General features: G+C 59.7%; 1 protein-coding gene across 4 annotated transcripts in view; it reads right to left on the bottom strand.

Annotated features, from left to right (window-relative positions):
- Window positions 1–13,704, bottom strand: part of DNMT3A (DNA methyltransferase 3 alpha) — a 115,074-nt gene that overhangs the window by 12,408 nt on the left and 88,962 nt on the right. For 3 of the 4 annotated variants that reach the window (XM_045580644.1, XM_036435031.2, XM_036435030.2), the window contains exons 7-16: window positions 5,749–5,964; window positions 5,332–5,490; window positions 4,833–4,940; window positions 4,426–4,582; window positions 3,959–4,108; window positions 3,804–3,848; window positions 2,719–2,798; window positions 2,164–2,276; window positions 1,836–2,019; window positions 1,496–1,580 (exon numbers count right to left, since the gene is read on the bottom strand). In XM_045580644.1, coding sequence (XP_045436600.1) covers window positions 1,496–1,580; window positions 1,836–2,019; window positions 2,164–2,276; window positions 2,719–2,798; window positions 3,804–3,848; window positions 3,959–4,108; window positions 4,426–4,582; window positions 4,833–4,940; window positions 5,332–5,490; window positions 5,749–5,964 — 1,297 coding nt within the window. Of the gene's footprint in view, window positions 1–1,495; window positions 1,581–1,835; window positions 2,020–2,163; window positions 2,277–2,718; window positions 2,799–3,803; window positions 3,849–3,958; window positions 4,109–4,425; window positions 4,583–4,832; window positions 4,941–5,331; window positions 5,491–5,748; window positions 5,965–9,605; window positions 9,742–13,704 lie in introns of those variants that run through there. The other variant, XM_036435033.2, reaches the window with a different exon arrangement.

Here is a 13,704-nt window from a genome sequence, read left to right as displayed (position 1 = left end):
TCTGTAAGCCCCCAGCACTCTGCGTCCCTCTCCACCTCCTTGGAGCAGTGAGTATTCCTAACTCAGCTTTCCTCTTGGGCTACAAGAGTCTTTAAAAAGACAGAGTAAGAGTATGAGGTCTGCCGAAACCGGTGTGGCTCAGTGGATAGATCATCAACTGGACTGAAAGGTCCCGGGTTTGATTCCGGTCAAGGGCATGTACCTGGTTGCGGGCACATCCCCAGTAGGAGGTGTGCGGGAGGCAGCTGATAGATGTTTCTAACTCTCCCTCTACCTTCCTCTCTGTAAAGAAAATCAATAAAATATATTTTTTTTAAAAAAAGAGTATGAGGTCTCATCCAAGCGTTTCCTCCTGAACTCACTACAGGTACATCCTTACCACCCCCGCTCCCCCTGGTGTTGCTAAATTAAGCCAAGGAAACAATGAGAACAGACCCCGCAGCTCCAGGAGAAAGGGGCTACTGTGCGGCCCTTCCTTCCCCGAGGAGCTCGGACAGCCGCTTGAGGTGCCACAGGGTCTGAGGCGGCCTCGGGGGTCCAGCCTGCAAAGCCACAGATGCGCATGAGCCTCCGTAGGTTCACAGAACATCGGCACCGAGATGAGAACGTCAGACAGACGTCTGGCCTGGTGCTATGCCTATACCAGCCCTCTGGCCAAGGCCCCGGGGCCGGGACCGTCCGTCTCCCTCGGGGCACGTGAAGGCAGGTTCCGAGGAGAGTGTGTCCTTTCTGAAGGATGGAGCCCAGCCCAGGAGCAGCCCGGAGGGGGAGGGCGTCAGCGCCCCCTTCTGGCAAGGTCCAGAACCCCATGAAGAAGACAGTACCCGCACAGGGGCCCAGCGCCCCCCTCACAGAGAACAGCTAAAGTACAATATATACGAGTGTGCACAGGGAGGCCCGTCACAGCACAGGATTAAAGAATCATGTGCTTTCACGCAATAGCATCCTACGCGGCTCTAACGGATAAAGAAAGTGGTCCTACGCTGACTGACATGAGAAAGTCATCCCAACGTCCTGAGTGAAAAGGCGCGTTGCCTTTCACCATCCCTTTGTTTTATCTACGTGTGATTATATAAACACACTCACGGAAACCTAAAACCACGTTCACCAAAACACTCATCATAGGCTTACGGGCCTTCTAAATAGTCTCTGCTCTCACTCACCGAGTTTGTGTCTTTACTGCGACTTAAAGTGAAAACACACAAGTGCCGTGTTTTTGTTTTGGTCGCCGTCTCGTGAAAACCACCTCAATCATCTCTCAGTCACTCCGTCCTCGGCTGGGAAGCTCCCTGGTTCAGACAAGCCCCCCGGGGGCAGGCTGCCCTGCCCCTTACTTTACTTCCCACGGAACCTGTCCCTCCGGGGCGATGCTTTCGCAGCGGTGGCGATGCTCACCGACTGCAGTCTGGTCCGAGTTGAATACCCGCATTCCCAAACAGGCTGCCCGCCCCCCAGAGGGGGGGTGCGGCCTCGCTAGGACCCGTGCTGCTCTCACCTGTAGCGATTCCGTCAAACAGAGACAGCACCCGGATAGGCTTCCTCTTCTCGGCCGGGACAGGTGGGTAAACCTTCGGAGGGTCCTAGGCAGGGAGCACAACAGGCCAGGTGAGCAGCCGGGCATGCCCTCCAGCCCCGCACGCCCTCCCGGCCCACGGTGGGCGCCATCGGTCGGCTCTCTGACCCCGCACAGCCAGCGCCCCGTGGCTCGGGCACCCCTTGCTCATCATCGCCCGGCCCCACGACCCACGGAGGCGGCATGGTGGGCCCGCCCTCCAGCCCCGGCGGTGGGGGTGGGCGCACGGGGTCCCGGAGCAGGCCCAGCCGGTGGCACTCACAAACTCCTGGTCGTGGTTGTTGGCGAAGAACATCTGCAGCCGCGAGGGCCAGTCGTCCCGCCTCCGCAGCAGCCCGTAGGTGCCCTTGTGCCCGCACATGTAGCAGTTCCAGGGGTCTTCTTTAATGGCGGCCTGGGCGGCGCCGGGCCCCACCAGGAGGTCCACGCACTCCACGCAGAAGCACCTGAGGAGGCCCAGGGTGGCGGTGGGACGCCCAGCCCCGGCCGGTCCCCGGTGGAGCAGGGCTGGGCGGGCGGGCGGGCGGGCGGTGGCGGGAGCCCAGGTGCCCACCCCGGAGGGCGGGCGGGCCCAGGCGGGGGCCCCTCACCTGCAGCAGTTGTTGTTCCCGCACATGAGCACCTCGCGCCCCCCGCAGCAGATGGTGCAGTAGGACTGGTAGCCGTCGTCGTCGTACTGGTACGCGCACTCGAGGAAGCAGTTCTGGAGAGCAGGGGGCCGTCAGGCCCTCCCTCCGCTAACCCGGGACCCCCGGCTCGGCCCTGGAGACACGCCCCTGCCACCCATCCGACCAGGGTCCGGCCTAAACCACAGAGCAGGGAGGGGCCGGCAGGTCCCCTGATCCCAGCCGCGGACAGCAGCCAGGAGGCCTGGGCAAGGGCTGGGGAGGGAGGAGCGAGGCACCCTTTGCCCCTAGCTCCTCCCCTGGGCTCTGAGGTGCAGCAACCCACTGGCCGGTCCGCTGTGTCCTCCCCTGGGGACTGAGAGGGATTGTACAGGGGTGGAACTTCCAGGAGGAAGAAGAATGGCAAGTCAAACACTTGAAGCCAAAGGTCTGTTTTATCTGAACTTGCTGCTTCCACTGCTAACATGAGGGGGTGGGGGGTGGTCAGAGGTCAGCAGGTGGCACCCTCGACAGCCCCACCTTGCAGTTTTGGCACATTCCTCCAATGAAGAGAGGGTGTTCCAGCGTGACGTTGAGGCTCCCACAAGAGATGCAGATGTCTGGGAAGCAGAGAAAGTCGAGTGAGCGGCACTCTGGGGGAGGAGGGGAGGCGCACTCCCCTTGCCTTCGACCAAAGCCCGTTCCAGAAAAGCTACAAAGAGCCGAAACCGGTTTGGCTCAGTGGATAGAGTGTTGGTCTGAGAACTGAAAGGTCCCAGGTTCGATTCCGGTCAAGGGCATGTACATTGGCTGTGGGCACATCCCCGGGGGGGGATGTGCAAGAGGCAGCTGGTCGATGTTTCTCTCTCATTGGCGTTTCTAGCTCTCTCTCTCTCTCTCCCTTCCTCCTCTCCGTGAAATATCAATAAAACATATTTTTTAAAAAAAAGCTACAAAGAGGGGATGTGCTGGAGCCGCCTCAGGCTACAGGGAGGGCCCTGTGGCCCCAATCTCAGAAGCCCTGTCCTCTCTGAGCATCGATGCCACCATCCAGGAGTGGCAATCTGACAGAGACAGGAACCCACCCAGGAGAACAGGGCCCTGCCGTCCCTGGGTCTGGAGGTGGTCCTTGGCAAGAGCCTTAAGTCCTGGGCCCCTGCCCCCATCCTCTCAGACCCCAGGCCTGAGGGCTCTGAGCTTGACACACCATCACTATGGAAAAAGGATTCCATAGGCCTGGCAGGCGGACCCTCCGCCCAGGCCCAGCATCGACAGGCTTGGGATGCTAATGGCCACTGGCTGAGAGAAGGTGATGAGAGATGTGAGGCCCAAGGGTGAGGTTCGGGCAAATTCAATCAAATACAAGAGGGGCTCCCCTCGGGAGTGTCACCGATCCCAATGCCAGCCGACACCATGGATAGGTCAGTCGGGGCAGCCGAAGGCAGATGTGTATGCGCTGCCGACCGGAGGTGGTGACACGGGCAGGCTGACCCCGTGACTGCGTGCTGATGTTCCACGCCGTTCACACCTTTCCCAGGAGCCATGCTCTGCCCCAGGCAGCCCCCTGCGAGCCGGCCCACCTGCCCGTCCCAGGGAGCCGGCGCCCGGTGCCCCGCTGGACTCACCCTCGATGTTCCGGCACTTCTGCCGCACCTCGTACACCAGCCGCTCTGCGGAGGGAGGGAGGGAGGCCCAGCATCAGAGGCGGCGAGGGGGCCTCCCCCACCTCCTCTGAGTGCCAGCCTCGCCACGCCACTCTCTCCACAGCCGGGCTAACTACCTCTTGTGCGTTCGTCGATAATCTCCTTGACCTTGGGCTTCTCGGTGGTGCTCTTCCGGGGCTTTTTGGCTGGTGGGGGCGGAGCGTAGGCAGCTGCCTCGGGTTCCACCCACATGTCTGTGTAAACTTCTTTGTAGGGGTTCTTCTCCTCTGGATGGCAGAAGCAGGGAAGAAGGTCACGGTGCCCAACCGACAAGGGAGTCCCAGCTCCCTCTCCTCCCCCGTTCCACCCGTTCATCACGGGGTGCAGCCTGGTCCCCGACGTGCTCCTTGCTCTCCACTCTCTGGAGCCAGCAGGCCAATGGGGAGCGAGTTATTCTGAGTCCCAGAGCAGGACAGTCCCTACCCGGCCCCAGGGGAGGGAGACCATGGCCCATGGACGGAGGCCTAGGCAGCCCGCCCTCAGCATGGCTTTCCCAGGCCTGGCTGGCAGGGGTCCAGGAGGCCAGGCTGGGCCCCCGCGTTACCTTCTGGTGGTTCCAGGCCCTTGGGGCCAGAGGGCTGGAACCCTCCCAGGGCCCATTCGATCATCTGCTTGTTCTGCACCTCCACGGCCTTGGCAGTGTCGCTCTCATCGCTGTCATGGCACGCTGGGAACAGCTTCCCGGCGCGGCTGCTGGCCACCTGGGGGGGGGTAACATGCAGGGGGGGTTAGAGGGAAAGGCCAGGGGGCAGACTCCCCGTAGCGAAGGTGGGAGAAGGTGCAAGGAAGGGGAGGACTGGAGGAGAACACGCCTGAAGAGTGTAGGAAGGAAGCGAGTGAGATGGGGAAAAAGGAGTCCGTAGGCCTGGCAGGCGGACCCTCTGCCCAGGCCCAGCATCGACATTTCGGCTTCTATGCCGCTGGCGGTCCGGACCCACGACAGGCACTCACCTGCAGCACTTCGTAGATGGCTTTGCGGTACATGGGCTGCTTGTTGTAGGTGGCCTGGTGGAAGGCGCTGCAGAAGGAGCTCAGCGGCATCAGCTTTTCCACGCACACCTGGGGGGACGACCACGGCCCTCGTTGTCCCTCCCACACTCACCAAGAAGCCCCACCCGGTGCCTAGCAACAGGCCAGGAGGCACCAGGAATGGCCGCCGTCCCTGAGAGGACCAGATGCCTCACTAAACAACTGCCTGATGCAAAGGACCTGAAGGCCAGTGGGAGGGATGCTGGGGAAAGGGTTCCCGGAAGGCAAACACTCGGCAGGCATCCCAGCTGTGAGGCACCAGTGCCGCCTCCTGGGCTTCCATGGCCACACACACAGCGCGGGGGCCAGCAGAGCCCGCTTCCACCACCCAACCCCACACCAGGCCCCCCGGCCAAAACTGAAGGCCTGGGGACCGAGACCCCATCCCCCCGCAGACTAACCGCCAAACCCCGAAACTCACCACCGAGAACTTGCCGTCTCCGAACCACATGACCCAGCGGGTGCCTTCCGCCGCTCGACTCCGGCCGGTCATCCACCAGGACACGATGCGGCCGGGCCACCAGGAGAAGCCCCGCAGCTTCCCCCACACCAGCTCCCCAATGCCAAAGCCCCGGCCGTCCTGGATCCCCGAGGAGCACAAGTCATTACACGGCAGTCACGAGGCCCTGCCTCCCTCAGTGCCCCCGGCCCCCACGGCCACCCCAGGCCTGGGCATCTGAGGGTCAGGACAGCCGGGAGGGAGCTCCATCCGAATGGACCGAAACGGAGCAAACACTGGGGGTGCGGAGAGGCCCCCAGGGATCAGGTGGGGAGAAGCCGGCAGTGGAAGGACCCGGGGCAAAGCTGGACGAGGCAGCGGACGAGGCAAGCCGCTCACCTCGTACTCCGGCTCGTCATCGGCCGCTTTGGTGGCGTTCTTGTCCCCCGTGTCGGCCCCCACGGGCTCAGGGGTGGTGGCCACGGTGGGGGACGCGGGGTCGGTAGGCTGCTGCACGGCGGGAGGGCTGGCCTCCTCCACCTTCTGAGACTCGCCGGAGCCCTGGTTTTCTTCCACGGCGTTCATCACGGCGATCACCTTGGCTTTCTTCTCAGCCTGGGGACACAGGAAGCGGGCGGTTACCGGGCCTCTCCAGGCATCGGCAAGGCCTCCTCACCCCGAGGGAGCTCCTCTCAGCCTCGTTCTGGCCTGGAGACCGTGGTGGGAGGCCAAGGGCTGGAGAGAATTCTCCCCTCATCCACTCAACTGGCCTGCCGTGGGAAACAGAGAGATGCGAACTTTGAGAGGCAAACTCCAACCATCTGGCTCAACTCCAGCCTTCTCCCCTGCCTCTTCGGAAATCCCCCTCCCTGGGCTGATCTCTCCCGGTCTATCACCATTATCACTCGCCCACCCTCTGACGTGGAAAGAAAGTTCATTCTATTCAGATACGAGACGTGCTCCTTCATTTAGGCTCCCTCCTCTCCCATCGTATTTCTAAGTCAGAACTGGGCTTCTCACCCTTTTCCCCACAAGTTCCCTGGGTAGCCAGGAAGATCTGGGTGGCTCCTAGACCACGACGCTGGTTCTGGGGTCAGGTCTGCTACGAGGAAAATCACTGCTGTGTTTCCTTCCCCACCTGCTGAGCACCATGAGAAGCCCCATTCGAGCTTGTCTGCTTCCACGCTGGAGTTCTTAGGATTAAATCCACTGCACATTCTGTTACCAGATTCACCCCTCCCTTCGCTGTGCCCCTTTCAGACCCATATAGAAATACACTTATTCTTCCAACACTTACTTCCTGAGCACAGGTCTCTCTGCCATCCCACCAACAAACTCAACCAAACCCAATCCCTGTCCCCGTTGGACAGCCTCCATCCTCTCGTCATTTCAAACTTCACTGTTCAGACGCTGCCCCGTTCCTTCTCACAACCTGCTCCAGGCTTCCCTCCACCCTACAGAGGACCATGGGATCCTTGAGACACGCTCTGAGGGCTGGCCAACCTCATCTCACCCCAGCGACCGAATCTACAACATGCGGCCCTCACACGCAAGGCTCCGCACCCATTTCCGCCACACCAGATCCAGAGAAAGGAAATCCCATCCGTATGCCTTTCCCTAGGAAGCTCCTCCCCAGAGCTTATGAAAAAGGGAAAAACCTCAGGAAGCAACACGGAGTCCCAGAGCCCTAAGCTGGAAGGCAGAGCATAGACCTCTCTTTCTTAGCCTCCACCTCACTCACAGCTGACTCTGAAGCAGCCCCTTCTCTTCTGAGCCGCTCCAGCCGAAAAAGGCGCTAAATGGAAGGGTTTCGGTTACCCTTTTCTGACTATCAAGAATTCCAGCCGGGACCGGTTTGGCTCAATGGATAGAGCCTCGGCTTGGGGACTGAAGGGTCCCGGGTTCGATTCCGGTCAAGGGCATGTACCTTGGTTGCGGGCACATCCCCAGTAGGGGGTGTGCAAGAGGCAGCTGATCGATGACTCTCTCTCGTCGATGTTTCTAACTCTCTATCTCTCTCCCTTCCTCTCTGTACAAAATCAATAAAATATATTAAAAAAAAAAAAAAAAAGAATTCCAGGGGTGCGCCAAAGCCCGATAATGAGCCCCCCAGATCCCGGGGTTCCAGGTTAAGAACCTTGGGTCTTAAAGGCAATGGTCTATGCTTGGCGGTTCGTTTCATTCAATCTTCAAGTCTCCGTTTCCAGGCCGATCGGCTTCCTGTAACGACTCCTAAAACACCAACGGTGGAAGTCCTAGTTCTTTCTCTGACTCAACAAACTCTAAAACGGGATCATTTATCCTTTGCCCCCAGCCCACAAACAGCTGGGAGAACGAGGCGGGAGAATGCCAGTCATTGCTCATACCATCCTAGCCCCGCTCCCACCTGGCACCTGGCGGAACTCGGCCCCTCCTTCCTACTACCAATTACCCACACCGCCTCCCCACAAGGTGTGACTAGGTAGGCACTCAGCCCCAGGGGGGAGGAGGACTCTCCTCTAGAAGCGTCAGCTGGGGCTGCCTACCCCGGAACCAGACCCCTTCGGATGAGCAACAGGGCGATAGCTGTTTCTGCTCCCTTCCCTCTTCCTCCTCCAGCTTCAGTCACGTTGGCTGATCTAGACCAGGGTGCCACCCTGGACGACCCAGAGACCCCGTGCATGGGGGTGACAAGGCCCCTCGGCCAGAACAAGGTGTGTAGGTCGCAGAGGGCAGGAGGGAGGGAGGGAGGGAGAGAGGGGCCTTCTGAGGGAAGGAGCTGAAGTCACTTCCACAGCGAGCACCAAGGGGGTGGGGGAGTGAGGGGGCAGGCGCTGGGCTCCCCAGTCTAGTCTCGAGGTGAGTAGAGAAAGGGTGAGTAGAGTCGTGCCTGACACCACCCTTCGTCCTCCCCCACAGCCCCTTTGTCTCTCTTCTCCATCCCTCCACAGTCGGTTCCTGAACACGCTTCTTCCCCCACAACTTCCCCCGGCGTGTCAGATGCCGCTGCTGACGCCTAGGAAGCGCCCCCAGCCCACTAGGTGCAAGAGAACATGCACCCCTCGCAGTTTCTTGGCAGGCGGAGGAGGAGGAAGGGGGCCTCCATCGTGGCACCGCCGGCTGGGGCAGGGGAAGGAAGAAGGGGTGGGTTCGCAGCAGGAGGCGAGAGAAAAGGGGAAGAAGGGGCCCGGACGGTGGCTGGGTGGGGGAGGGGCCTCACTAGAGGAGTCTGCCCAAGGTAGTGAGGGAATGAATGCCTGTTTTCCCACGTTCACTCAAACCCATCTCCCCCGGGCAAACAATAGGAGAAAGAAGGGTTAACTCAACCTTGGCATTGGGGCTAAAGGCTCCTGCCCTCAGCTCAGAAGACCCCACTCCAGGTGGCCTAGAGATTGGGCATGATCAGAGAGACACTACACTCTCCCACCCCCACCACCACCACCACCACCACCACCACCACCACCAATGTGGCTCAAGGAAGCCACTTTGCCTGGAGTTTTGTCCAGCCTGGAAAGCCACTGCTAACTCCACTCTGGGGGAGCCGGGCCTCCTCCGGATCCAGATCTCTCTCCTCCGGCAGCTGTCCCACTTCCACCCCCCTCCGGGTTGCTGCTTCCTGTTCCAAAGGTCAGAGGTCTGGGCGCCCATGCGGACACCCTGCTGCTGCTGCTGCTGCTGGTGCAGCAGACCCTGGGCTGTCCCAGGAGCCTCGCGGGCCCGAGTCAGGCTGATCCCCGGGTCCAGGCTGCACCGCTCCCTCCATCCCAGCACCACTTCTCCCTGGCAGCCTGCCCGGCGGCTCCCAGGGACACGCAGGAGAGGAAACTATCCCTTCTCAAGAGGCTGCGAGGTTGGCAAGGCCGGAGGACAGCACGGCCCACCGGCCAGGAGCACACAGGTCAGCAAGGCAATGCCAGCAACCCATCTGCCAGCCGGCTCAGCAGCTGCGTGGCTCCCAGCCCGACCCCTAGGCTCCCTGCGCCTCGGGCGGCCAGGGCCTGCTCCCGGGCAATCACAGCCGCTGCCCCCGGCTCTTCCCGGCCCCTGAGCCCCAGCCAGGTCCCCCGTTTGCAGCGAGGAGCGGGGCTGGGGCTCCGGAGGAGGGAGTGGGTGGGACGCAGGAACTTAGCATCTCAGCACGCGGGCCAGGCAGGGGAGCCAGCCAGCTCGCGCGGGCCAGGGACGCAGCACACTTGACTCTGCCCAGCCCAGCCTGCAGCGGGGCCCGGGATCCTCCCCCCCGGCCGCCCGCCCCCGGCCTCCGTCCAGGAACCTACCCATAGGGCCAGGTGCAGCCCCTCCGCGGTCCGGCTCAGGTGTGAGCCCCGGCCCGCAGCTCCGTAAGTAGCCGCCCGCCCGGGGGGAGGGGAGGGGGCGCTGGGGCCGGGGCGGAGGGGGCCGGAGGGAGGGGGAGGGGGCAGGTGGGGGGGAGGGAGGGCTCGAACATTTTCTTTGTCTACAACTCCGGGTCACGTGGGCCCCGCTGGAGTGCTTGGTTGGCTGCGAGCGGGCCGGGGGAGGGGGCCGGCCCTGCGACGCTGGCGGCGGGCCAGCCCCTCTGCTCCCGGCCGGGGGCCGCGGGGGCCCGGGGCGCGGCGGGGCCTCGGCGGGTTCCCAGGGCCGGCCCAGCCGGTGGAGGCGGGCCCGCCCCTTCCTCCCGCGGCCCGCCCCGCCCCCGCCCCCCAACTCCGCGGGAGCTCCGATCGCGGCTGGGGGGGCCGGGGGGGGGGGGCGGAGGCGGGGAGCCCCCGGGCAGCGCTGCAAGGGGAGGAGGGCAGCCGGGGGGTCAGGTGGGAGCGCAGGGGAGAGGAGGGAGGGGGTTCCGGACCGTCTGAGAACCAGGAGAAAGTTGTTAAAAGTGAGTCTCAGAAGCACAGCAACAAAAAAAAAAAAAAGGAAGGGAAAGGAAAAAAAAAAAAAAAAAAGCTTACAGATGAGCGAAGCAGCCCAAGAAGTTGTAGGGAAACTCCGGGCGCACAGAGGTGGACGGAAGGCGCCTGCACGGGACGTGACGGGGTGGGGTGGGGTGAGGGCTCCCCTCACACTGCAGGTGGATGGAGGGGGGCGCCCTAAACAGCTGACAGCAATGCAGGCTTTGAAAGCCTCTTCCTGGCCAAGGCACTGTGACTCCTAGGTCACTCTGTGCGTTTGAATTCCTCCCTTTCTTGTTTGCAAGGTGGGGGGGGGGGGGTGCTGGTTCAAAAGTAGAATAGTACCACCACCACCCCCACCCCCACCCCCGTTATGGGAGTTGCGGAACTTTGTCCAAGAGGAAACCTCCACCCCCCACCCCCATTGGTGCCTGAAACCTTGGATAGTACCCAACTATGTATACTGGTTTTTTCCTATACGCACATGCCCACGATGAAGTTATAAATTAGGCCCAGTAAGGCATTAACAACTAATAAAATAGAGTAATTATAGCAACAGACTTGTGAATGATCACTGCAAAGATACTGGCCCGGCCGACGTGGCTCAGTGGTTGAGCTTTGACCTATGAAGGAGGTCATGGTTCCATTCCCCATCAAGTGCCCGGGTTGAGGGCTTGATCCCCAATAGGGGACATGCAGGAGGCAGCCAATCAGTGATTTACTCTCATTATTGATGTTTCTCTCTCTCTCTCTCTGAAATCAATAAAAACCTAATTTTAAAAAGCAATATCACTGTATGCACCCTTTTCCTTGTGATGTAGATGGTAAAATGCCTCCATAATGAAATGAGGTGAGGCATGGTGACATAGTGGTAGGCCACTACTGACCTTCTGACCATAACTATGTCAGAAGGGGCATCATCTGCTTTGGGTCATGGAGCTATGGCAATGTGGACGGTTGGGGAAATGTATTATTTTTGGACTGTGGCTGACCTTGGGTAACTGAAACATAGAAAACCAAACCCCAGATAAAGGGGAGAACTACTGTACAGCAATTCCTCCCTTCTCACACATCTGCAGCCCAAGACCACATTCCTCTTCTCCGGGAGCCTCTAGCTGGAGCCTCACGGCACGGTCTGAGCCGTTTCCAGCTCCCCCCTCCTCAGCAGAGGCCCCAGGAGGACAGATACGCAAGAGGTATGGACAGATTCAGCTAGACTTGGAGAGACAGGAGAAGCCATTGAAAAGCAAGCACCCGTGAAGATGACTATCATTGGTACCAAGCTCCGTGGGCCAGGACGGGTTGGAAGCCAGCAGACACTGGGTAGTAGGGATGGTCAGTGAGGTGAGAGAGGTTGGTGCAGAGCACAGATGGGATCGGAAGGAGGAATCAGATTTGGAATGAGTTAGGATAGGCAGAGAATAAGAGATGTTAGTGGAGGGGCGGGGGGGACTTGTCTACCTTCCCCTCCAACCCGACTAAAGCTGAAAGGTGCAGGGAAAGGCCAATGGTTAGATCCCACGGCCGTGAGGAATCACGGCAGCTTTTCTGACAAGAGGAGATGAATGGGAAGTCTGGGAAGGGGGGCAGCCGGGGGGTGAGGTGAGTCCGTTGGCAAGACAAATCCGAAAGAGCAGAGGAGCCGAAGGTGCATGCTCCCAGTGGGAAGGCTGTCTGGCCAGTGGCCCCTGTCAGAAGGTCTGGACTTGGGATATGGTTCCATCATCAGGACCTCAAACAAGCCAGGTAACCCCAAGAAGTCTGCTTTCCTATTTGCAAATTAGGAGTGATGACACCTGCCCTCCCAGGACCTGGGATAACGGCAGCTCTTAAAGAACACCAGCATCTCTTAAGGATCACCGAATTCCCCGGGATGCCTGGCTTCCAGCCACAGTCAGCTGGCACGTTCCAGCTGGAACCGGTGCTAGTAGGATGAAGTCAAGAGACCTGCTGTGAAGGAGAGCCCTCCATCTCCTGGGGCTCAGCACCGTTCTGAGCAAGCACGCAGCTCTGAACAGAGAGGAGGACTCCACGTCCGAGTGCCTTCTCCAAGTAATTCTTGGGGAGCACAGACTTCCCTCTCCCAGCCCCGCTGAGACCCATACAGCAGGGAGGAGCCATTACAAAACACAGATCCTCCTCTGTTCCAACGCATCCTTCAACCGAGTCAGAGTATTTGCATCGTACACTGTCCCAGGAGGATCCCCAAGCAGAGATGAGCAGCCCCGAATTTAAGCCTCTTGCCTGCTCCCATACTTTCTGGGATGGAATATGACTTGGTTATTAGCCGCTTCTCTCACAGCTGCCTCCTCAGCACCCAGGCCACTCAGACCTCACCCTAGGCCTCCGCTCAGCATGAAGTCCGTATTCCGGCGTGGCCGGCTCTCGTGGATAACACTGCCTCCTCTATGGCATCTCCTTTTCCATTAGAAGGCGAAACACCGTAGCTTCTACATCCTGGGGGTGCTGGGACGGCTTCACCCGGGGCACAAAGTGCCAGCCCAGACCAGACCACAGCCATCAGTTTCACTTTCTCTTGGCGGACTTAAAAAGTAGCCTCCCTCCCGCTGCCAAACTTCCTCCTCCTCCTCCTTTATTTATTTATTTTTTTAAATATATTTTATTGATTTTGTACAGAGAGGAAGGGAAAGAGACAGAGTTAGAAACATCGATGAGAGAGAGAGTCATCGATCAGCTGCCTCTTGCACACCCCCCACTGGGGATATGCCCGCAACCAAGGTGCATGCCCTTAACCGGAATCGAACCCGGGAACCTTCAGTCCCCAAGCCGACGCTCTATCCACTGAGCCAAACCGGTCTCAGCCCTCCTCCTCCTCCTTTAAAGCGAAGCTCGCCTCTCACGTCTACGGCACAGCTCCCATCTTCAGCAAAGGGAAGCCCAAACTCAAGGGTGTCCCCTCCCAACCTAGGGTACCGCCCTCTCCTGTAGCTATCGGGCAGGAAAGGTTACCCTTTCCTATTTTTGTTAAATATATTCTATTAATTTTTTTTACAGAGAGAAAGGGAAAGGGATAGAGAGTTAAAAACATCTATCAGCTGCCTCCTGCACACTCCCCACTGGGTATATGCATGAAAGCAAAGTACATGTCCTTGACCAGAATCGAACCTGGGACCCTTGAGTCCGCAGGCCGACGCTCTATCCACCGAGCCAAACCGGTCAGGGCTGCCCTTTTCTACTCTATCAGAGACGTGTGCCTCTGTGCTCAGCAGGCAGAGACAGGGCCCGAAGCAGGAAAGATGCCAAGATCTAGGGCAAGGGGAACGTTAGTAAAAGGTCAGGAAAAACCCAGGGCAGCCTGCAAGGACCTTTAGGTCACATTTGTCCTCAACCTCCCAGTGTCACCCTCCCAGGCTGACAACGGGGACAGAGCTTTTGACTGAGATAAAGATAGTCAACCTAAAAAAAGCAGGGCCGTAAAACAGCCAAGTTCTTGAAAATGTCATAAAAAGTATGCTGAAAGGAGGAACTCCTGGAGGAAAAGAGG

The sequence above is a fragment of the Pipistrellus kuhlii genome, unplaced genomic scaffold, assembly GCF_014108245.1.
Source record: "Pipistrellus kuhlii isolate mPipKuh1 unplaced genomic scaffold, mPipKuh1.p scaffold_m20_p_13, whole genome shotgun sequence".
NCBI lineage: Eukaryota > Metazoa > Chordata > Mammalia > Chiroptera > Vespertilionidae > Pipistrellus > Pipistrellus kuhlii.
The sequence above is the reverse complement of the archived record's forward strand: the minus strand, read 5'-3'. Positions and strand labels throughout refer to the sequence as shown.